At 40.0% G+C, this 23,596-nt stretch overlaps 1 protein-coding gene across 1 annotated transcript in view; it reads right to left on the bottom strand.

Annotated features, from left to right (window-relative positions):
• The window catches only part of gabra3 (gamma-aminobutyric acid type A receptor subunit alpha3), a gene marked incomplete at its 3' end in the record, with an annotated part of 406,040 nt that overhangs the window by 141,048 nt on the left and 241,396 nt on the right, over window positions 1-23,596 (bottom strand). The window contains exon 7 of the mRNA XM_079584913.1: window positions 14,111-14,193. Within this exon, the coding sequence (XP_079441039.1) occupies window positions 14,111-14,193 (83 nt within the window). The remainder of the gene's footprint in view (window positions 1-14,110; window positions 14,194-23,596) is intronic.

The raw sequence follows: 23,596 nt of genomic DNA, 5'->3' as shown, positions 1-23,596 counted from the left end.
GGAGCGAGGAGCGGAGTTGCGTGATTTTGCCAGGAGCGAGGAGCGGATTTTTTTTTATGTCGGAGCGTTGATTTTCTCTCGCTCCGAAACCGCTCCACTATCGCTCAATTACGAATCACGAGCCAGGAGGACCATACCACTGTGAGGCAACGGAGGGGGAATCAAAATGTTTATAATCATATTTTGCATTTGTTTGCATTTGTATTGTTTTCCTAGTACTTTCACAAACATTTAAATAAAGTATTATCATGAAATTCATTTTACACATGCTTTTAATGATATTTTTATCGACCCCCTCGCGATTTTCGCCTGTGCAACTCCATTATATGAGATTGAGATCCGGGAGTTGTTAGTTCGTCAAACAGAACTTCTCTCCAGTGTAAATAAAAAAGAAACATCCTCTTCCCTTGTCGCTGACCCTGTGACTGTCCCTGACCCTGTCCCTGAGCCATCGAGCGCAAAAAAAGTCAAGTCAATGTTCCAGTCATACGCAACTGCCTGTTCGTCTTCTACACTAGACGTAAAAGGAGAAGTCGAGCAATACCTTGGAGTGCCCAGATTGAACACCGATCACGTCCTTCGCTTCTGGAAAGACAACTCTAATGTACTGCCACAACTTTCACAAATTGCAAGACGCGTAATTTAGCATTCCCAGTGGTTCGCCCAGCGTGGAAAAGGTGTTTTCTATTGCTGGTCTGATGTCCAGCAATAATCGCATGTGCTTGGCACCTGCCACTCTGCAAAAGCTAGTTTTTCTGAAAGTAAATGCAGCACTGGAGAAGATATAGCTAGCTTTGCTAATAAAAAATATGTTCAACCAGCCAGCATTTTTTCTGTTCATAGTAGCCTATTTCTTAAAATTAATATAAAAATTGGCATAAAGAGATCTATATTTTTTCGTTTGGCAATTTGTTTAACTTCATATTTTAGTTTGTGATTTATTTATTTAATTGAATGTAATGTTTTTCGTTTGATAATTTATTTAATATAATGTTTTTCGTTTGATAATTTATTTAATTTAGCCTCATTCAACTCTTATTTTTTATTTTGCTTTGTTTAAAAGTGAGCTAAAGGAATTTATTGGTTTGGGGCTGTTCAAAAATCCAATTAAGCATGGATGTTCTTCTCTTAGTACTGCGTATTCGTTTTACAGTGAGTACATGCATGCATCTTCTGATCAGAAGTTAGTGTTATTTAAAAAAATATATATATAAATTTACCGTGGAGCGAAAACGGAGCGAGACATATTAAGGACGGAGTGGGGAGCGAGCGAGGAGCGGGAAATTGTACACCCGGAGCGGAGCTTGAGCGGAGTAATTATGAAATGCTTTGAGCGTGGAGCGCAAATTCCTTCCGCTCCGCTCCGCTCACATACTCTGGTGTCTAGTATCTGTAAAACCGCTCTCTTCCATCTTAAAAATATATCTAAATTACATCATATGCTCTCAATGAATAATGCAGAACAATTAGTTCATGCGTTTATGACCTCAAGGCTAGATTATTGTAATGCTCTACTGGGTGGTTGCCCTGCACGCTTAATAAACAAACTACAGCTAGTTCAAAACGCAGCAACTCGAGTTCTTACCAGAACCAGGAAGTATGACCATATTAGCCCCGTTCTGTCAACACTGCATTGGCTGCCTATTAAACATTGTATACATTTTAAAATATTGCTTATCACTTACAAAGCACTAAATGGTTTACCTCCGCAGTACTTGAGCGGGCTCTTAACGCATTATAGTCCGTCACGTCTACTGCGATCTCAAAATTCCGGCCAGTTAATAATACCTAGAATATCAAAATCGACTGCTGGCGGTAGATCCTTTTCCTATTTAGCACCAAAACTTTGGAACAGTCTTCATAACATTGTCCGGGAAGCAGACACACTCTGTCAGTTCAAATCTAGACTAAAAACACATCTCTTCGGCCTAGCATACACATAACACATTATAGACTTCTACAATTCAATGTTAGGCTGCATAGTTTAGAACAGCCGGGACCGGGAACACTTCCCGTAAATCCTGATGTACTTGGTACATCATAAGAAGGATGGCGTCTACGCTAATATTAGTCTCTCTGTCTATCCCGAGGTTTACCGCTGTCCACCGGAACCAGGCCGTATCCAGATCTGATGAAGGACCAGCGCCAGGACACGACGACGCCGCTGACCTGAAGTGTCAACCGGTCTCTCCTCCTTTCCACTCCGACTTCAACAAACAGGAACTGGACAAATACTCTGATTCATTCTGAACTTCTGACCTGTTGATAGCTCCTGAATCATAATCATACACTGTTCACTCATTGGCCAGAGGAGAACTGGCCCCCGACTGAGCCTGGGTTCTCCCAAGGTTTTTTTCTCCATTCTGTCAACTGATGGAGTTTTGGTTCCTTGCCGCTGTTGCCTTACCTTCTGGCTTGCTTAGTTGGGGACATTTAATATTCAACAATATTATACATCCGCCTTGAAGGTGGACGATGATGAAATTGTTTTTTTTAAATTATTTTCATGTTATCACTGTGAAGCTGCTTTGATACAATCTGTATTGTAAAAAGCGCTATATAAATAAAGGTGACTTGACTTGACTTGACTTGACTTGACTCAGACAACGCAGACTTGCCACATGTGGCTTGGCCACATGCGCCATATGGAAGACGGGCGGATCCACAAGGACCTCCTCTATGGTGAACCCGAAGGGCCCCAAGGTCGCCCCAAGTTGAGATATAAAGATGTCTGCAAGCGTGACATGAAAGCCCTGGACATCAACACATAGATCTGGAAGGACATTGCAGCTAACCGCAGCAGCTGGCGCTGCCTGCTCAAGAAACAGCTAAATACAGGCGAGGAGAAGATCTTGAAACTAGCAGAAGAGAGGAGAGCTAGTCGAAAGACGCGCACACGGACATCTTCTCAAGAAGTACGTTCGAAACATCAGTATTCATAAAAGAGTAAGCGAGAAGTTCCCGGATGGCTTACTGCTTCAGCACAGATTTTCACAGGTCACGTAAGTTAACGTTACGTCTCTAAAGTGGATTTACATAAACCATAAACATCTTAAAGATGCTTACTTTAAACGTCTATTTACATCTGACAGGAAAATCTTCAGGCTTCAGGCTTTGCAGTCTTTACCTCACCTCCCTATCTGAGTTGTTCGTTCATGCAGTGACATCCTCATAAGCTGAGCTAAGCAGTCGTTACCGGATACAGAAAAAGTTCACCTCTCGAGTCTTCGGGTTCGAGTCGTCCGTTCATCACGTGACAGCCCCATAGGCTATAAGGCTTTGCAGTCGGTACAGATACAGAATTGATTAGTTAATCTCCCAAGTCTTCGGGTATGAGTCGTTTGTTCATCCCGTGACAGCCCCATAGGCTATAAGGCAATGCAGTCGGTACTGGATACAGAAATAATTAGTTCACCTCTCGAGTCTATGGGTTCAAGTCGTTCATCCTTTTGTCATATAACTGTATTGTTATATGTATGCTCTTCTGTGTCGTGTTTCCCTGTGACCTAGATTTCCCCAATCTGTTTGATCAGTCATTTAATTCCCCGTGTCCAGTCAATTATCTGATTAAGCTCCCTTGTTTTCTACATGTATTTAGTCTCTGTGTTCTCCCTCAGTTTTCGTCCATTCTTGTTAATGTTTGTGTGGTTTTCTCCTGAGTGTTTCCTGAGTGGTTATGCTTAAAGTCTGTTTCCTAGAATTATTCCTCAATGGGCGATTTACTATTATACCACGTTATGTAACAGAATAACGGACCAAGACAGTTATATATTTTTGCGGCCCTTTTGATTCCTTTTTTCTTTAATGGCCCTTCCCTCAGTTCAGCTTCTTTGGTTGGAGATCCACATCCAGGAATTTTTAGATCTGGCGTGCCTTACACACTGCCCTGATTGTTCGCTCTATGTTTTCTTCCTCAGCCTGAGTGAGCGATCTCAGTCAGCAGCTGTCTGGCTGAGAGGAGCAGCATTCTGTTGACCGCACAGCTGACATAGACTTGAATGAGCTGAGCATGTGCATGCTGTGTTGCCATGGACCAATCACTTATCACCTTCTACTTTGTTTTAAATTTAAACTTTTTTATTTGACCATTTATTCTTGTCATGTGCTTATACTCACTCACACTACAGACATGTTTCAGAACATTAGTGACTACCAGCCGAATGGATTCCATTTGGGTAAAACATGGATAAATTCATCACACGTCCTAAAAGGAGTTGTGGCGACGATGCGTCGTCAGCATCAACCCATAAGAAGTGTAAAACACGAAAGTATAACATTAGCTATCTTCAGCTTGACTTTAGGTGGCTGGGACAAATGCTGGCATGGAACTCTAGATGGCACAGGCTGATAGGTCTAACAATTTTTTTAGCGATCACGTCATTATCCACATAGCACAGCTGATTGGTTGTTGTTGCGTCAGTGGCCAATGATAGCGTTTACACCGCCAACAGTACCCTTACTTGATAGGCGTGGTGTTTGCCGGAAAAAAGCAATCAACGTCATTTTCGCGTGAAGAAGAAAGCAATAGTAAACAACAATGAGTGACATACAGCAGATCTTTTTCTTGCTTCTCGGCATGTTTGTCACAAGAAGACAAGCGCCGACATTAGGCGTTTCTCAATACCAAGAACGCAAAGTTCGGACTTGCCAAGTCCGACTCAGGAGAATGACTCCCGAGGACGTGAGTCCGGTAATTCTGCAAATGGAACAGCGCGTTCTTGAAAGGCAATGCATGCGTATTGATTCACTGCATGAATAACGTTAGCCTATTTATAACAAAAATAAATATAAAACACACCCCTGTTATTCCAGGCAATATGTGCATTTGTACAAATGTTGCAATAAACAACATAACAGTGATAATCTTGTAATAAAATAAAAAATGACAAAACTCAACCCTATCTCTTTTTGTTAAATTTCAGTTTTTAATCAATAATAGTCATTATAAAAGAATAAGTAAAAGGTACAAGAAGCTATACAATAAGAAATAAAGCAAACAATTCAGTCAAAATACAAATTCAGCGCTCTAGTCTAACGTTACAACGGTAAAGTTAATAGCCTAAATACAGTATATGAAACTTCGCTTAGCCCTCAGCCAAAACGATTGGCCAGGGAACGAATTATAGATTCAAGAGACCAAAGATCGCCGTTAGGTCTACACAAGACAAATTATATCTCATGTTTAACCACTACAGAGACGTCAGAGTCAGCGGCAAACGTCAGAACGACTAGCCGAGGAAAGGCTGTTCCAGGCAGGGAACATGAGCGCCGAGCGCCCGGTGATCGCCTGGAATGGATCTCATAACCTAGATAACATTTTCATAAACAACAGATTTGAGCTTTAAACAACTACATTCTCGGCTGAAAAACTCTTAAAACTACATTTCGTGACACAATAACAGCAGTATTATATTTCAACTGTATATAAAAAAATGGCGCTTCTAATGTTGTCATTCCCCTTGTAGCACGCGAAAGTGACGATTCTCTGCCAACCACTCAACGTTCTGCAGTGAGTCCAGCTCCACCCTTTAGTACTGTACCACTGTGCTAGGTACCCCAACGGAAGGGTACCCAAAAAGTGGTACGGTACGGTTCGGCATTTTGGTGCCATTCATAACTTTTGACAGTGAAAAAGCAAATAATTATGTACCGTACCGTACCGCACCGCTTAGTGGAAATTAGCCAATATATGCTCACAATGGCCCTCATTTATCAATCTTGCGTCGAAACGGGCGTATATGTTAATTTATGAAGCTGTGCGTACCTTTGAAATTCAGGTGTACGCAATACCTTCCTCTTGATAAATGCCACGGCTGAAAACGATCATCATTAGATTAACACGCCCCAATATATTCACGTCTCCGCCTCCCCCACACCCTCATTTTACGCCATGGACACGCGGAAGACGGCAAAGAGGAGAAACTTCTCCGGTGGAAACGGTGGAAATCCAGTTTAAATCGCTGGTTGGTTGAGCAAATTACCTATCACAATGCATTATTTTACAGCACGTGTTTTGAAACTAATAGCGTTGAATGTCGTATGACGTCGCATGTAATGGGGTGTACAATAGCGATGATGATGTGAATAATTGCATGACAATTTGTAATATTCTTCTTAATAGTATTATGATTTTGATTATTAATTGTTATTTAGAAGAAGAATGTCTTTGTTATTATTATTATTTGTATTATTATTATTTAAAAGAAGAAGAATGTCATTTTAATTATGTTGTCAGTCTGAATTATTTTTTGGTCATTGAAAGCCTTTCATTACTGAACCCAGTCCGTGTGCACCTGCCGGGCTTAACTCACAAAAATAAACACTGAAGTTTATATTTTCTATGTTGTTGTTTTTTTACAGTGGGTCATAATATATCATATCTTTAGTTTGTCAGTGCGTTTTGTGGTGTTAGGAATTGTTTTTCTGCGCATTTCAGCACTAACTCAAAACATGCGTACATGTACACCACCTCCTGAGCTGGTGTAGGATTTGAGCGTGCCGTACGCCAACGTCCATATTGATAAATCGCAAAGTCACCGTGGTTTTGGGTGTACGCCAGGTGTATGCTGGAAATTTGGTGTACGCACTTTTGATAAATGAGGGCCAATGTCTGTGAATGTATTGGCAGTAGCAAGTTTCGGCACTTGCTCTGGAGCAGCAGCAGCTTAGCAGAGGTATTCCGCCAAGACCAAATACATTAACATTGCCATATCCATTACCATGCCAATCTCTATTACCATACCAATGTCCAGAGAGTTGTCATGACAGAATGATGCTTACAGGGCACATCTGGCCTTGTTGTAATTGAGACAATCTGTACTTTGACAATTGGTAGATTAATTAGAATCATAAAGTCAAAGGGCCCTATCTTGCACCCAGCGCAATTGACTTTGAACACCGACGCATGTATCATTCCTATTTTGCACCCGCGCACAGCGGACTTTTCCCTCCACAGACGCACGTCGGTAAATTAGGAAATGAACTTGCGCTCGCGGGGGCGGTTCAGCGCAAAGAGAAGGCGTGTTCCGGCGCAAAACTTCCATGGTGCTATTTTCCAGTTTTAGAAAGCAATTGCGCCATTGACCAGGAAAAAAACAGTCTAAAGACAGTGGCGCGTTGCGCGTTAGTGATATGGTATTTTAAGGGCGCGTGCTTGGCCATAATGTTAACGCGCATCCACTTTGATTCTCTAATATAAAAAGATGCAGCAGTTTTCATTTTTGCAAATCATACATTATTACAAGGAAAAATATTAACACACGAGGGAAATCATTGTTGTGTCCGTGAAGATGTGAAAAATATCTATCTAGATAAAAAAAAATAAAAAAATCTAGATTAGGCTACACATTTACTACCCAAATTATACACCTGTTTAACCGAAGCTAATTTGGGTGGGTTTCTCCCATCATCCCCAATGTCACTTCTCTGTGTTTTACGGCCCTGACGAGAACGTCGGTTTCCTCGGCTGTGAATTGCTCCTGGCGTGCGCCGGCAAATCCGCCGTTAATAGCGATCCGCCACGGAACAAGCGCGCCGGCTCTTAAAGGGAATGTGAGAGGACGCTCTGATTGGTTTATTTCACGTTACGCCCAAACCACACCTATGAGTAATGAAGCTACTTCAGACCAACCCCTTTTAGATTTGCGTCGGGCGCAAGAGTCATTTATCGCGCTGGGAAAATAGCAACAGCGCCGGGATCCGCCCACAAAGTTACTTGCGCTTTGCACTTTGACACTTGCGTTTCAGATCGTCAAAATAGGGCCCATAGTCTTTTTGACAACAAAAAACTAAATATTACAAAAAGGGGTAGAAACATTTAATGTGAAACATCTAACATCAGTATCCACATTTTCACATCACCAAGTTAATGTATTGGGTTATTCATCACATCAGGTGTATGATAGTTGGATATTTGCTCTGCTTGCTTTAGAGAGAAAAAACGAACTATTATTAATATTGATGAGAACATTTCTCCAGCAATGCAAAAATAAAATAAAAGCCAACACAAATAGGCACTTTTCTACTACTACTTATATCTTTAAACAGAAATGAGAAAACATGCCTTGAGAAAAATACAAATTCATAATTGCATTGTGAGGCGGAAGCTAGGTTGATTGGGGGATTGAGGGAACAGTGCTCATAATCGACTGTAGTTAAAAAGCTAATTATGCAGCAGACTGTATGACATCTTATTATAGAGCCAATTGTTTGCTGTCTTTTGGCTTTATGCAACACAAATCCAATGATGGCTCACCACGCTGCAACTGTCAAAAAGAGATATTGTGGGGGGAAAGGTACTAGTGAAAATGTATGAGCAGAGGACTTTTTGTTGTTTTGCCCAGTGGAATGTTTTATTCATAAAGACGTGACTGCTGCGTCATGGCAACCTTTGGTGTTGTTGACTGGGCTATTCATCAATTCTAAAGCTCTAAACAGGAGGAGAGTTACGAAATGTGTTTGTTTGTTTGTTTTGGGACTAAAAGTCCATTTGGTTTGTCTACCATTGGGGTTTTATGTTGTATTCTAATGACAATGTTGTCTTGGAAAGATGTTGTTTATTGTAAGAAGCAAGCACAGATGCAATGAGCACCAGATCGAACATTACAATTTTGAGTTCTGAAGAAAGACACTGTGTGATTGGGTTCTCTGAGCTCTGACCAGAAGATAAGTTATTATCAAATTGTCTGATATGGTCTGTCTTTAACCCCCTGGGTTTGCTGTTGATTTTGATCTTATATATACAGTAAGTGTTATAAATCATTCAACCCTGTTAAGTGTCTATTTTTTTGTGTATACTCACAATAAAAACAGAGTGTTGTGCTTTTTTGCCAAATAAAGAAAAATAAACATGATGCGAGTTCTGCCTTTTCTCTGTCAGTAAAGTCCATTCTGAAACGTGCTCGAAAATTAACTGTATTTCTCAGCGAATACACAGGCATACAGGCACACAGGCATGAAGCTTGAAATCTCTTCTTTTAAATTAAGTAATTTATATGAAAAACAAATATTCTCAGTTTATGTAATCTGTATGAAAAGAGAGAGATGTCAGTCGTTCTCATTTGATCTCATTATAGCTCATTAAGTGCTAATGTGACCACGCCCATGGAGAGCGCGCACTATTCAAACGCAAATGATCTGGCAATCCGCTCCCGCGGCGGTAAATTTGCGAGTGTGTATTTGCTGCCTTTTACCGCTAAGAGGCACTACAATCACAGACTTTGAAAAGTGTCAGTTTATTCTCTCTATTCCGTAATCGCTCATTGAGAGCTATTGAGAGCTGGTAGATCAATTTAAGTGAAACGTGGTTAAACAAATTCATAATCACAATACTGAAATTACAGTAGCCTACAAATTTAGAACTGAAACAAATGTACACTTCTATTATTGCATCAAATTTAAGCAGGCTAAACGTTAACATTGTGTGTCCAATTTTTCTATAATTTAGAAAGGTTATGCATGTAAATTGGTTGAGCAGGAGCAGGGATGTTTAGACCAGACCTTGCTTAAAACCATGATATTAAAAAAATCCTTCTGTATAAATATCTTTTTTTTTTTTTTTTTTTTTTTAACAGAACTGCTTTTGAAATTACGATTGGAATTATTATACAGATGTAAATTCAGTCATTCTGTTGGATAATATTTGTTCTACCACTCGGCCACAAATTTACTCACTGAGAAATGCCAACAAATAACAAACATATTTTTGTTATTATTATTATTTATTTTTTTGTTATTGCGCTGCTTCCCTGGTGATTGCCCACAGCTGTCTACAATATGACATATAGGCTAAATTGTTGTTGTCTCTATCTTTGATTCTATTTCTCTGTTCTAATTTTTTTCTATTCTGTTTACCATAGTTGTAGTATTTCATCGACATTAACCCCACTTACATTTAAAAATTTGGCAATTGCTGCTGTTTTGCACAATGTCGTTTTACACCACCTGGCGGTCATTTCACGAATGACTTTGATATGCGACTGGTTTATTTAGGCATTCTGGTTGACTACCTACAGTATGTTAAATATATAGTATGATGTTTTGTCAAAAATAAAGTAGGTATAATAAATTATCAACTAAGATGTTATTATTGTGTTTGTTCCAATAGTCAAACAAATTAATAATTAACTTTGAAATACGTATGATAAAATGTACACTTTTTACAAATTAATATTACGCTTGAAATATTGTTAAAATTGTAATTGTTGTTAATTTACATGTGAAAACTTTTTAATAAAATAGCTAAAAATATATTTACAAGGTAGATGTAAGCAACATCTTAATAGGTCAATATAAGCCGTCTCATAAAATTATTTTTTATTGTGATAAAGTACTAAGTGATAAAATACTATTTCAAAATTTTAAGGCCAGACAATTAGTTTAAGGCTTGGTTTGTAGGGAATTACAAACCAACGCACATATATTCAAATGCTCATAACTATAGAATTATTTCTTAATGCGCACGTGAGCGCCATCAGCGTTTCTCACAGGTTCGCGTTTAAAGTCTTTGTAGAGAGAACGGTGTCGTCTTAGCAGCCTCTAATTTAATAACTAATGATCCTTGCGACAGAAGTGAATCAATCAAAACTAACTTCAGCTGGAAAATATATTTATTCAAGAACCGCTATAAAGACCTTAAATTATCTGTTTACTACTGTAAAGCTGCTTTGAAACAATCTACATTGTTAAAAGCGCTTTATAAATGAAGATGACTTGACTTGACTTGTGCGCCTACGGGCCAATCGGCAGTGCAGATTAACCGGCCTTCTTGGGGTCTCTGGGACGGGTGCTGGAAAGTGCTCAGACTGGGGACTCCATCGTTCTACTGGGGGTCGTCAACGCACACCTGGGCAGCGACAGTGACACCTGGAGGGGCGTGATTGGGAGGAACGCTGTTTACAGTGGAGGTGGGCAGCTGTTGACCTCAACTGGGGATGTCGTCGGACGGTGGAAGGAATACTTCGAGGATCTCCTCAATCCCACCGACACGTCTTCCATTGAGGAACCAGATGCTGAGGCCTCGGAGGTGGACTCATCCATCACCCAAGCTGAAGTCACTGAGGTAGTCAAGAAACTCCGTGGTGGCAAGGCACCGGGGTGGATGAGATCCGCCCTGAATACCTCAAGTCTCTGGATGTTGTGGGGCTGTCTTGGTTGACACGCCTCTGCAGCATCGCGTGGCTGTCGAAGACAGTACCTTTGGGATGGCAGACAGGGGTGGTGGTCCCTCTTTTTAAGGAGGAGGACCGGAGGGTGTGTTCCAACTACAGGGGGATCACACTTCTCAGCCTCCCCGGAAAAGTCTATGCCAGGGTACTGGAGAGGAGAAAATGGCCTATAGTCGAACCTCGAATTCAGGAGGAACAGTGCGGTTTTCGTCCCGGCCGTGGAACACTGGACCTGCTCTATACCCTCTCCAGGGTGCTGGAGGTTTCATGGGAGTTTGCTCAACCAATCCACTTGTGCTTTGTGGATTTGGAGAAGGCATTCGACTGTGTCCCTCGCGGCGTCCTGTGGAGGGTGCTCTGGGAGTATGGGGTCCGGGGCCCTTTTGCTAAGGGCTGTCCGGTCCTTGTACGACCGGAGCAGGAGCTTGGTTCGCATTGCCGGCAGTAAGTCAGAGTTTTTCCCGGTGCATGTTGGACTCCGGCAGGGCTGCCCTTTGTCGCCGGTCTTAATTTGTCAGAATTTTTACAGCCGGAGGGTGTCAGGTTTGGGGATTCTGTCTCTGCTCATCTCATCCCAGTGTGAAGTGGCTGGGATGAGAATCAGCACCTCCAAATCCGAGGCCATGGTTTTCAATTGGAAAAGGGTGGCTTGCCCACTTCAGGTTGCTGGAGAGTTCCTGCCTCAAGTGGAGGAGTTCAAATATCTTGGGGTCTTGTTTACGAGTGAGGGAAGGATGGAACGGGAGATTGACAGACAGATCGGTGCAGCTTCTACAGTAATGCGGTCGATGTACCGGTCTGTCTTGGTGAAGAAAGAGCTGAACTGCAAGGCAAAGCTCTCAATTTACCGGTCAATCTACGTTCCTACTCTCACCTATGGTCATGAGCTTTGGGGTCATGACCGAAAGGACAAGGTCCCGGATACAGGCGGCTGAAATGAGCTTTCTCCGCAGGGTGGCTGGGTGATCCCTTAGAAATAGGGTGAGAAGCTCGGTCACTTGTGAGGAGCTCAGAGTAGAGCCGCTGCTCCTCCACATCGAGAGGGGTCAGCTGAGGTGGCTCAGGCATCTGTTCAGGATGCCTCCTTGATGCCTCCCCGGGAAGGTGTTCCGGGCGCGTCCCACTGGGAGGAGACCCCGGGGAAGACCTAGGACACGCCGGAGGGATTATGTCTCCCGGCTGGCATGGGAACGCCTCGGTGTCCCCCCGGAAGAGCTGGAGGAAGTGTCTAGGGAGAGGGAAGTCTGGGCATCTCTGCTTAGACTACTGCCCCCACGACCTGGCCCCGGATAAGCGGAAGAAGATGGATGGAATATATTCAAATAGAAAATTAACTTTTTAATTTTTAATTAACAAAAAAATAAATAAAATACTACCGACCCCTCTGGGGGCCCATGCCCCCGTCCTTTTTCAAAATGAGTTTTCAAACTTTTCACAAAAGTACCTCTCTCAACAATTATATTGTAGCCAATAAAACAAATACATTTGAATTATAATTAATATGAAAACATGTACAAAACAGTAATGAATCGCTCAAAAGTCTAAACATTTCCTGTTTACTTTAAGTGTCTGCCATCAGACAGTCTGAGGCACCGTTGCCATAATGCGTCAGTAGTTGCATATTCATAACTGTGACCACACAGTCTGTTTACAAAAGCGATTGAGAACTGCAGACCATATATGGCTCTCTCTGTGATTGCTAGTGTGTTGATTCATTTAAAAATAAAGCCTCTGGCTTGCTTCGTTGGGGACACGTAATATTCAACAATAAAATTATTGATCTGACTGTACTGACACTGTGAACTGAACTGAGCTGGACGATGACTTCATCAGAACTGCTTTATAGATGTAATGAACTCATTTAATAATTTATTATCTTTACAATGGATCTGAATCAACACTGAACTGACTTTAGCTGAACAACAGCCAAAATGCATCCTCTTTCCTGTTGATGACTGTAAAGCTGCTTTGAAACAATCTGTATTGTATTAAGTGCTATATAAATAAAGGTGACTTGACTTAAAAAACATTACATATTTTAAAAATATTACATAATTAATCAATGCCCGTTTGTCACATATTATACACCAATCAATTGTGACATGGCACAACAAGCTCAAATTTCATTGGACAATGAGAAGTGGTAGTTTGCCGGTCTTACTTAAATCAGTTGAAAACTAAATATGCAATGTCTGTTGTCAGTTTTTTTTTATTATTAAATAATGTATTAATTTATTTATCAACAAAGGTGAAATATCTAAAAGAAAAAAAGACGAGTATCGTTCTTTTCAATCCGAATGGACTGAAACATTTGCATTTGTGGAGCGATCTGGATCTGCGGCCGGTTTGTCTCATTTTACAATTGAATTGAATCACTTCCAACCAGATCTCACGACCTCACTCGTACGAATTTGTACGTTTTTTGCTAAATCGTACATATTTTACGAGTTGCCAAAATCGTATGAATTCATACGAATAACCTACCCCTGACCCCGCCCCTAAACCTACCCATCACGTGGGTTTAGACAAATCGTACAAATTCGTACGAGTGACGCCGTACAAATTCGTACGAATTAGCCACCTTTTAATCACTCATACAAATTCGTACGAATTGGTCGTGAGATAGCGTTGTCACTTCGGATGTGAATTGACAACAAAGCACTCCTCAAAACCATGCAGAACCTGAAGTTGCCATTAATGGCAAGTAGTTTTCAATTTACACTTATTTATGTACCGCATATTCATTTACAGCTTGATGAAACTATTATAGTTGGATAAATTAAGTCCAAGTGCCATCTACAGGTTTATTATATGAAATGTAGACTGCGACAGTAAACAGATACCCCATTCTATTTCTGACGTTGTTCCTCCCGTTGTTCTTTGAACGCCCCCATTGATAAACGCTAATCTAGAAAAATTAAATGACAATGACAGAGATCACTTACAGCTTCCGAACTTCAGTGGGCAGGCATGGGCATCCATAGGAAAATCTTCCAGATGCATGGGACACTCAGCATGGATGGTTAATCTATGTAGAGAGGAACAGACACATAGAGAGAGCTTTAAAGTCAGCATTAAATCGTATTTGCAACTTATTTTACTTTTGTATTTCGGAGTGAAACAAGAACTAATGTATGGCAGGACTTGTCTTGATTCATCGGGAATTGACTATCATGGAAAGTGGGTGTTTCAGACTAGAAATAGGATGTTAATGTTTAAAAAAAATCTTAAAATAATCATGCCTTACAGTCACGTTTAGTAAATTAGAGTTGGGCAATAATATAGTTTACATTTTGCAATGATACAAGCAATCAAGGAGTTGAGATATCTCTAAAATATCGCTGAAGCGAGAATACTCTCATAAAGTTGGACATAAGTATATATCCACTATATAAAGATCAGGGCAAAAACGTTATATAATGAAACAGCACTGGCTTCCACATTTGATGAGGCTTTTTGACTGGAACGTGGATGATGAAGGTCAGGTTCACCCTCTGTACAGTGTTAAGTCTTGCTTTCATTTGCAATAACAAAATGCAGTTCTTATGCATATGTGCAATATTGTCAAGATCCTGTTATTCTTATCCATGCCTTTTATTTTGAAATTCGTGTGTTCATGGTCATTTGTTGTTCTGTCCTTGGTCTTTGTAGTTCTTTTTCTCTTTGTAATTAGCTCCAGGTGTTCCTTGTTATTATTGTTTCAGTTAGCAAGGTAACCTTGTGTCAATCCTTGCTTTTTGCTGGATTCTTGTTTGTTCACTTTCTCCTAAATTGAGAGTGTCATGTATCTATTCTTCAAAGTCAATGGCTAAGTTTCATGTCATGGTTATCAAGTCATGGAATATGTATCATGTTTGAGCTATTAAACCATCTTTTATCAGCATTTAGATCCAGTAATCTTCCTTTTATTTTTGAGGCTTTGTTACAGGTTTGTTTCATACTTGTAGCCTACTGAAAATCATTTCAAAATTTCATTGACTGAAATATGGGTAGTGTACTGTCGAATGTATTATGGTAAACTAGATTTGTTCCATAAACATTTTTTGTTATGCTGGTTGAAAGTCTCTTTCATTCTGATAGCTATCACTAAGTTAAGTGGTCTAAATGTAGTTATATGTATACATCTCGTCTGTGGAAGGCGCAAGACCATAAAATGTTTGTACAATATGATGTCCTACCTGCCTGTCAGCGTTTGTATTTACATCCCTCCGCGAGTAAACAGGGCTGATTATACTTTATTTGGACTTTAAAGCAAAGATTTGTCAATAATAAATAACTGCTGAATCAAATGCTCAGTTATATGTCCTATTTCATTTAATCCACTGAAGAATCTCAGATAGTAATTCACAACATCTTGAGACAGAAGCCAGGGAAGAAAAATCGAACTGAACATGTTAATCTAGTATTACGAAAAATTAATAAGTGAAAACTGCTTGAAAGAGATTCTTTAAACTGTAATGAAGTATCTGAAAACACAGATGTGAATTATCTAGTGGATGAAGTCTTGTGTGTGTACACTGCATGAGCCATTGCTTGAAATTAGCTGAGTCACAAGCTGACAGCTTGTATGGAGTCGGGTAAATTGACCTATAAATAGATCCCTGAAGCTTTTAATTAGCGAGTATCAAGGCCTGATCCATTGAGGTGAATCAAAGTAATTTTTCAGACAGTTTAATGACTGTGAGGTGCTTCTTGTTCACATCTGTGGAAAACTAAAGGTGGTTCTGTAATTCATTCTGTTCCCCTCTCCACAGATTGATGTAACATCGTCTGAGTTCGCTTCATTCCTCCTTGACTCTCTCCAAGGCCATGGCTGTGAAACCAGAGGCACAATTTATATACAGCTCTCAGAAGGATGTGACATATTTTTCCAGAAGAGGACAGTGAGAAGAGTATGTGTTTGTGCAATGCTGTACGCAGTCTACTGAGTGCCAGAGTGGATGAGTCTGTGAGGACATTAAAGGTCACTGAATTAAAAGTGTTCTAAGCTTTAAACATGGCAGCCCATGAGTGTGAACATGTGCAAGGGTTTGAGAAAATCTCAGACTTACTGTTTCTATTTTGCTTCTATACCTCCTCATACCTCTAGCGTTTGTGTAAAATGTCATAAGAGTGTGACAGGAAGCCAGCATTACAGCTCTAGTTCAGTGTGCACATGTGTGCCTATGGACACATAGCACAGCTGGCCTGTCAGTGCGCATGCACGCCGCTGCGGCTGCTTTACTGGCCATTTGTCAGTTTCACGGTCAGTGACCGTCATGGCTCTCTTGGGTAGGCAGGTTCCCCTGGGCTTTTCCCCCAGCTTTGCGCTAGGTCTCAGGCTCTCTGAGCTTCTGCGCCTCTCATCTCCTCAATAACATATTGACCCAACGGTCCTCAGCACATTACCTGTTCCCGAGGCAGCCCTGACAAGGCCAATGGCAGGGATTTGCTTTCAAAAGGCTCTACCCTGGGCATACAGACATATAATCCAGATTCATAATACTATTTGGTTCACCTGCTTCACTTGAAAACATTCACCATTCATAAATATTTTATACAGCCCATGAAACTGTACTTAATATTGTTTGATTACACGTATGTTTTCCAAGGGCAGTTTTACCTTTGCAAGATTTTTTTTTTATTTTTTTATGTATGCATCATCTTTTAAGTGGAATTCTTAAATATAAATGTATACATAAAAAAATAAATAATAATAATTAGATTAGAATTATACGACACAACTGGGTTTCACCTTGTAAACATAAATACACAAAAACAGGGTACGATTCCTTACCTTGATAATTATTATATTATTTATATAATGTACTAGCATACACATAGGTTACAAATAGGTTACTGCTGAGACTGACATCATTATTAATTATTATGAATTGTCAAGTAGCCAGCACAAGTCAATAAGTAAGATTATGCAGATACTTAATACCGGTACGTATATTTGCAAGTAAGAAATTGTTACATTTTTAAAACCAAAACTTACACTGATAACTAATAATAATAATTCAAGTGTGCAAACAAGTGAAAATAACAAAATATACTATAGGCCATTTTAAAAACAAGGAAAAGCACATTGTGTGAAAATGTGTGTTGGCAAATATAAACATACAATATAAAACAGACTTCATGTATAGGGCAAATTGTGTAAACATTTGCAAACATTCTAGTTTTATATCATTCGAAACTGCTACGGGAGCGGGGATGATGCATGGGAATTCATTTGTTTTACTTTTGAGTTGTTTCCTTTTTACCTAAATTGTCACGCGTTCAGACCGTAATACACCTTTTTCAGCAGATTTAGTTCACACAGTCACTGACATGAACTATGGTTTTCATTTACAATAATAAATCCTAAATTTCTGCATTAGGAATAGTAACTTTTTCGTTCCATGAGTCGCGCGTGCACTCAAGATCAGATCTCCTGGTTTTGGCTATTTTTAAGTCAGACTTGTGAATTCAGAGGAGATTCGCTCTGACCGGATCATTTGAAACAGCGAGTCATAGAGAATATAAGCAATCGGATAAAAGATTCCCAAAATAAAAATGACTCCGATAAAATACATATACTGGAAAAATGAGCTTAGGGCCAACTCAATTATAAGGCACGGCAAGTTTATACACATTTCATACACAATGGTAATTCAAATTGCTTTACATAGAATACATTAAAATATTGCAAATAATTACAACAGATGCATAAGAATAAAATAAAATAATAGCATGCAGAGTTGAGAATAAAATTGTATGTAAAATATATTAAAACTGTTTAGAATAAAAAAGGAGGATACTGAAGGCTAAAAAAATTCACTCTAAGAGATGGTAAACCATATGCACTTTTTAAAAATAGAACAATGTGTGTTATGAGAATACGTGTGTATTTTAACGTAAAGTGTAGTTCTACCACACATACATTTACGTTAATACACACAGAAACGGATACTGACGTATTGACAGCACTAAAACGTAAATTATTTACGTATGAACAACTTTACTAACATACACATTGGTATGTATTCCTATATATGCATATTAAAATCGTGGCATTATTCAATGTCATATCAATGACATGTTTTCAGTGGCATTTATTAAATGCAGTTTATTAATTTACTTAAAGGAGTTATAACCTAGTATTACCTTGGATACCCACGCTCTATTATAGTATTTGTGAAAAGTGAAAAAATAAATAAACACAGAGCTCCTCTTACCCTTATTTCTGAAGGCATTATTGTCTCGCGGGATCTGATGCGATATTTTGGCTGTCGTGGACGGTCATTTTCATAATGCAAATGAGGGGCACGTTGATTGGTGGCAGGAAGGAGGGGGGTTGACACCGCAGGTAACTTCAGCATATCATTCCAAAATGACATCATGGCGCAAGTTGTGAATGAACCCGACCTGGCCGCGACCTACGGAATTCAACCGTATATGCACGAGCCAGACTCTGAACCTGAGCTGGAAAGGGAAGATGTAGAGTCGATGGAAGGACGTCTACATCAAGATGTCTCTGAATGGTAAAGACAATCATTTTGACTGAGACATACATTATACCTTTTATTTAATGTAGATTACATTAACGGAGATGTAGTCTACTTTTTTTTATCAGCTTACAGTGGTTATTGAGATCAACGTTTGCTATCATGTGGTGTTTTTGCCTTGTTTCACGTTGTGGTTTTTTAGACATTCAAATTTGTGAACAATTCCGGCGTAAAATGATTAGCACAGACACCTAACGTTAAGCCAGTGGGAAGGGTTGTAGGAACCACGTCATTAAAAATGAATTTAATCCAACGTCAAGACGGGGCAGAAATTAAAATCTCGTATTTGAGTGCGCGTGCACGTGGGCTGGTTTACGAACCCAGGGGTAAACAAACGCTTCACTTTTAAATATCGGCTTCCCGGCCAGTGTATTATGCAATCTTAACATACATTGATTCTCGTGGAAAAGTGAAAATTACAGGCCATGACTCCTTTAAGTATAATAACATTTCACTCCGTTCATGACTTCTGCTGCAAACTCGTTTCAAAGGATTAAATAAACAATTATTTAATAGTTAACCTTTCTATACTATTTAGTTTGTTTGCTGTGAGATACAAAATGCATTTTCTCATATACAACGACTGTCGATAGAACCATAAAATACACTAAAACACAACATAAATTCATAAAAGACATCAATTTTATCTTTGGATTCCATACGTTTGCGAGGAACAGATCCAAAGTCAGCCCTTTATCCTGCGATCTTCATCTCTATTCGCAGTAGAAAACGTCAAATCCCACACTGGATATGATGAATTCAAATAAAAAAATTGCACCCTCAAGAATATGATATCAAACGCTCATTGGCTCTCGCCTGATTCGTCACAGATTGCGACATGCCTTGTTTCAGTCGGTGTACATTTGAAATTGGGAAATGCATGCCTTCACGGAGAGAAACCGGGATTAATGTTTTCATGGATTAATAACTTAAATTATTTTCAGTACCTCAAACAAAACTATTAATTACCGCCAGAGAGGACTAGCAGTGTTCTGTATGAGCTGCAGCTGTCTCTAATGCCTCTACAATTCTGGGCCTAGATATGGCTCCAGGTATGGTATAGCTTGGGTCAATGTATTATTTTGCAGTTCCTAAGAAAGATTACCCAACTGACCAGTAAATCAGCCAATCAGTAAATCAACCAATGTTTACTGGCATTTGGGATTTCGTTCTTTTTTTATCTTTTATCAAGTTTCTCACTCTCTAAGTCATCTTAAAACTATAAGAATTGAATTCTCTTATCTGATCCACTTTGAGTAAAAAAAGATACTGGTTGTAAAAGCCACACTGCATCTAGAACACAGCTGTCTCTCCTCCAGCTACATTCCTGTGAGTTGATCTGGGCAAGGTGAGAGGTCCCTAAAGCCAGTAAGGACGAGTGAAACCATCTGTCCATCCTACACCTCTAGCTAACTGCACCCCAGGGCTGGAGAAGTGAGCTGTCTGAAAAAGGCCGAAAGCTAGTGAACTGTGTAAAAGTGCAGGTGGGCCCTGTCAGGATTCATGAGATGTGTTACTTGTGTAAAGGAATTTTGCTGGAAATTTGTAGAAAACAAGTTAAACATTTAAAGGGGTCATGAATTGAGAAAAAAAAAATTCCCTTGATCTTTTGACATATAGGAGATCATTGTATTATAAAAACGTCCTGTAAGGTTTAGAACTCTGAACTTGCTTGTTAGTCCAAAAACAGATTTTATTTTTAATCCAAGCTGCCAAATGCCAGTGTAACAAGGTCCGTTGTTATGGGAAGGAGGAGGCGGGAACCGGTGAACATTCAACAACTTAATAAATAAAAAAATAAAACAATGAAAGTATAAGCCGCCCCTCGCGGACGACTGCTGTCCACATAAAACAGAAACAACACATCAAATAAAGATACAAAAATCCAGGCCTGGCCTTTCTCGATCTTCACAGTTGTCGCTTCTCCTTTATGCTTCCGCTCCTCCGTGGGAGATACGAGACCGGTACGCCTCATAGGTGTCGTTCATCATAATCACGTCTACAGTCTCGTGCCGCTCTCTCACGTCCCTCGACCTCGTCCTGCTCGCCACATACCCCCATTGCCCCTCGCAGGCCGGGGGGTACTCCTGAGACTCCTCCGGGGGGACCGGACACGGCGGCTGTACCCGGGGGTACGGACAGACGAAGCGGGAGAAAAGGAGACGGAAGCACGAGGAGAGACGAGAGAGGAAAACCATTGAATAAAAAAATCTGGTCCGGTTGCCAGACACACTGCCGCTCGGTCCTAAACCAGCTGGGACTCGCGGTGCCATGCAATGGTACTGGACATTTGTTGGGGGGACGGCTCGACGCTCCACCTCCTGGTGGATGGCGATGGATCCTCCAGTCGAGGGCAGCCGGAGAGAGTCTCCCGTTCCCTGCTCCGCCCCACATCATGGCCGATGGCAACAGGCTCCAGCCCACGGCGAACGGGAGCAACTCCTCTGCTCCCTCTCGGACGGCAGCCACCCCTCATCAAACCAGGAGCACGGCAGCGATCTCTCAGTCCCACCTGATCTTCCATCGCTCAAGCACCATCACCTCGGGCAGCAATCGGCAACCATCGCTCCCTCAGCACCGCGATCCCCCTCAGCAGCGAGGGGTTTCCTTCTTCCTCCCGGGGTTCTGCACCAGTGTAACAAGGTTCGTTGTTATGGGAAGAAGGAGGCGGGAACGGCGAACATTCAACAACTTTAATAAATAAATAAATACAAAAATGAAAGTATAAGCCAGCAGCCCCTCGCGGACGACTGCTGGCCACATAAAACAGAAACAACACATCAAATAAAATCCAGGCCTGGCCTCTTTCAATCTTCACAGTCGTCGCTCCTCTTTTATGCTTCCGCTCCTCCGTGATAGGTATACGAGACATTTGAAATGTAGGTTCATTGACTGAATTTCATTGATTGTAATTTTTCAACATCGGAAGTTTTCAAAACAATTACACGTGTAATGGCGGGGATGTTAAAAATTATTTTAATATGCAAAACTGTAACCCAATCATAGCAAGTCTTGAATGTGAGATGCCAATCAAACCTTAGTGTTTCAAAGTGAGGGTCAAAAACAGGATAGAAAATAACATATCATAAATTAAGATATAAGAAATAAATGAAGCACCAAGGGTGAGATATACTTTTACAGGTAATACATGTGAATAGTGGAGCCAAAATGGAGATTTTTCCTCATCTAAAGAGATGATCTAAAGGCTTTCTCATGCCTTATACTGTATTTTGTTGCTGCTTGGGTTTGTGATAAATGAGCAGACAAAGCTTTTTTACGTGCATTTTGCAAGATCTTTATCTGAAATCCATAAACAATAGAGTTTGACGCAGTGCGCTGTACAGGAACAGACAGAAAAAAGAAGAAGCTAATGGTGATATTTCAGCTAAGCTCCCGAAAGATGCAGCAGACCATGCGCTGAGTACTACAGTTTGCAGCACTGACGGATTTGCCCAGTCATGGTGTTAGCACTTTTGTGTCTTTTTTCCCCTAAACTTTTCTTCAGCAAGATCCTTGCACCATTTACAGTTTAATGAGATACATATGATACCTCCTGGGTATTGTGCCCGTAGAAGAAGTCTTTGCGGAATTTGACTTTAATAAATGAGTATTCAGAAGGATCCTGAAATCCCCCCTTACCCCATCCAGCAACAAAGCAACAAATCAATAATAAGGACCTAGAGATATTCACATAGTCTTTTGAAAGGACTTATCGGTGTACAAATACCTAAAAAGAAAGATATGTATGCACAAACTGTTCAAAACCATTTTTTTGTCACCAACTTCACTGCATTAGTGTGTGGACAGCCCAGTTTCATTTAAAAAAAATTGTGTTTTCTTTTGTTTTGTTTTTGCTCAAATATAAGGTACCAATTCAATATACAAAATATTATTTAAAAACATTATTATATATTCTGCACAATCTTGTTGTCACTGTTATGTTCAGTTAATTTCAGATTTCATGGACTTCTAGTTTGTTTTCATTTATCACATGTTCCTTTGTTTAGATTCCCGCCACTCTTTAGCTTCTATGGTTACTATTATTATTATTATTAGTTTGGTTATCTTTAGTATACAAGTTCCTATGTGTTCCTTTTGAGTTCCATTTCAGTTAAGTGTGTGTCTCCTGCTACCTTGGATTTGTATCTATTTGGATTATATTAAACCTTGTATTGGAACTTTATTCATCGTTGTCTTAGCATTACTGAAATTATTCAGTAATTTTGTATTCCAGTAAGAATTTATAAAATTTGTTAGAACAAGATAAATCTACTTGAGAAGCAGGTTATGAATAATACGATTTTTTTTTAAAGAATATACTTTTAATGAACCTTTTGATACACATTATACAATCTGTGTGATCATTTTAGCCTGTTCTCTGAGGGTTCTCACACCAGTGGATTTTTAACATTCTACTCTTTATTTTTACGCTAAAAACAGTGAATTAATAAAGTGCTAAGATAAAAGTTAATATGTGGTTTCTAAACACTGATTTATATGGTAAGAGAAGAGAAAATCAGTTTTGATGCTTAATTGCCTCTTATTTCAAGAAATGAAAGCTTTAGCGTAAGCTCTGCCAGGAAGACTCAATCGTTACATCACTTATTACCTTCACATCTAACCAATCACGTTCTAATACTTACAGTATAAAAGATCGGTACTTACACATGTCTGAGTTCGCAGATGCTGACGCAAACAATTACCTCCATCCTACCCGCCACCACCAGGATGGTCCCTTCCCATACCTCACAGAGGGTCGGCTGCACCCCTGCCTTCGTCTTCAGGCAGTAAATGCAGATTCCGCTACCCTCGGATTGCGCGCTATACGGACGGGGCCTACGCCAAAGAACTTTATAAATATTTGCTTTCTGGGCTGCTAATAAATGTATGCTTTTGTTA

This window comes from Phoxinus phoxinus (genome assembly GCF_949152265.1).
Source record: "Phoxinus phoxinus genome assembly, chromosome: 17".
Taxonomy (NCBI): Eukaryota; Metazoa; Chordata; class Actinopteri; order Cypriniformes; family Leuciscidae; genus Phoxinus; species Phoxinus phoxinus.
Note: the sequence above shows the minus strand (reverse complement) of the source record. Positions and strands in the feature narration are given on the sequence as shown.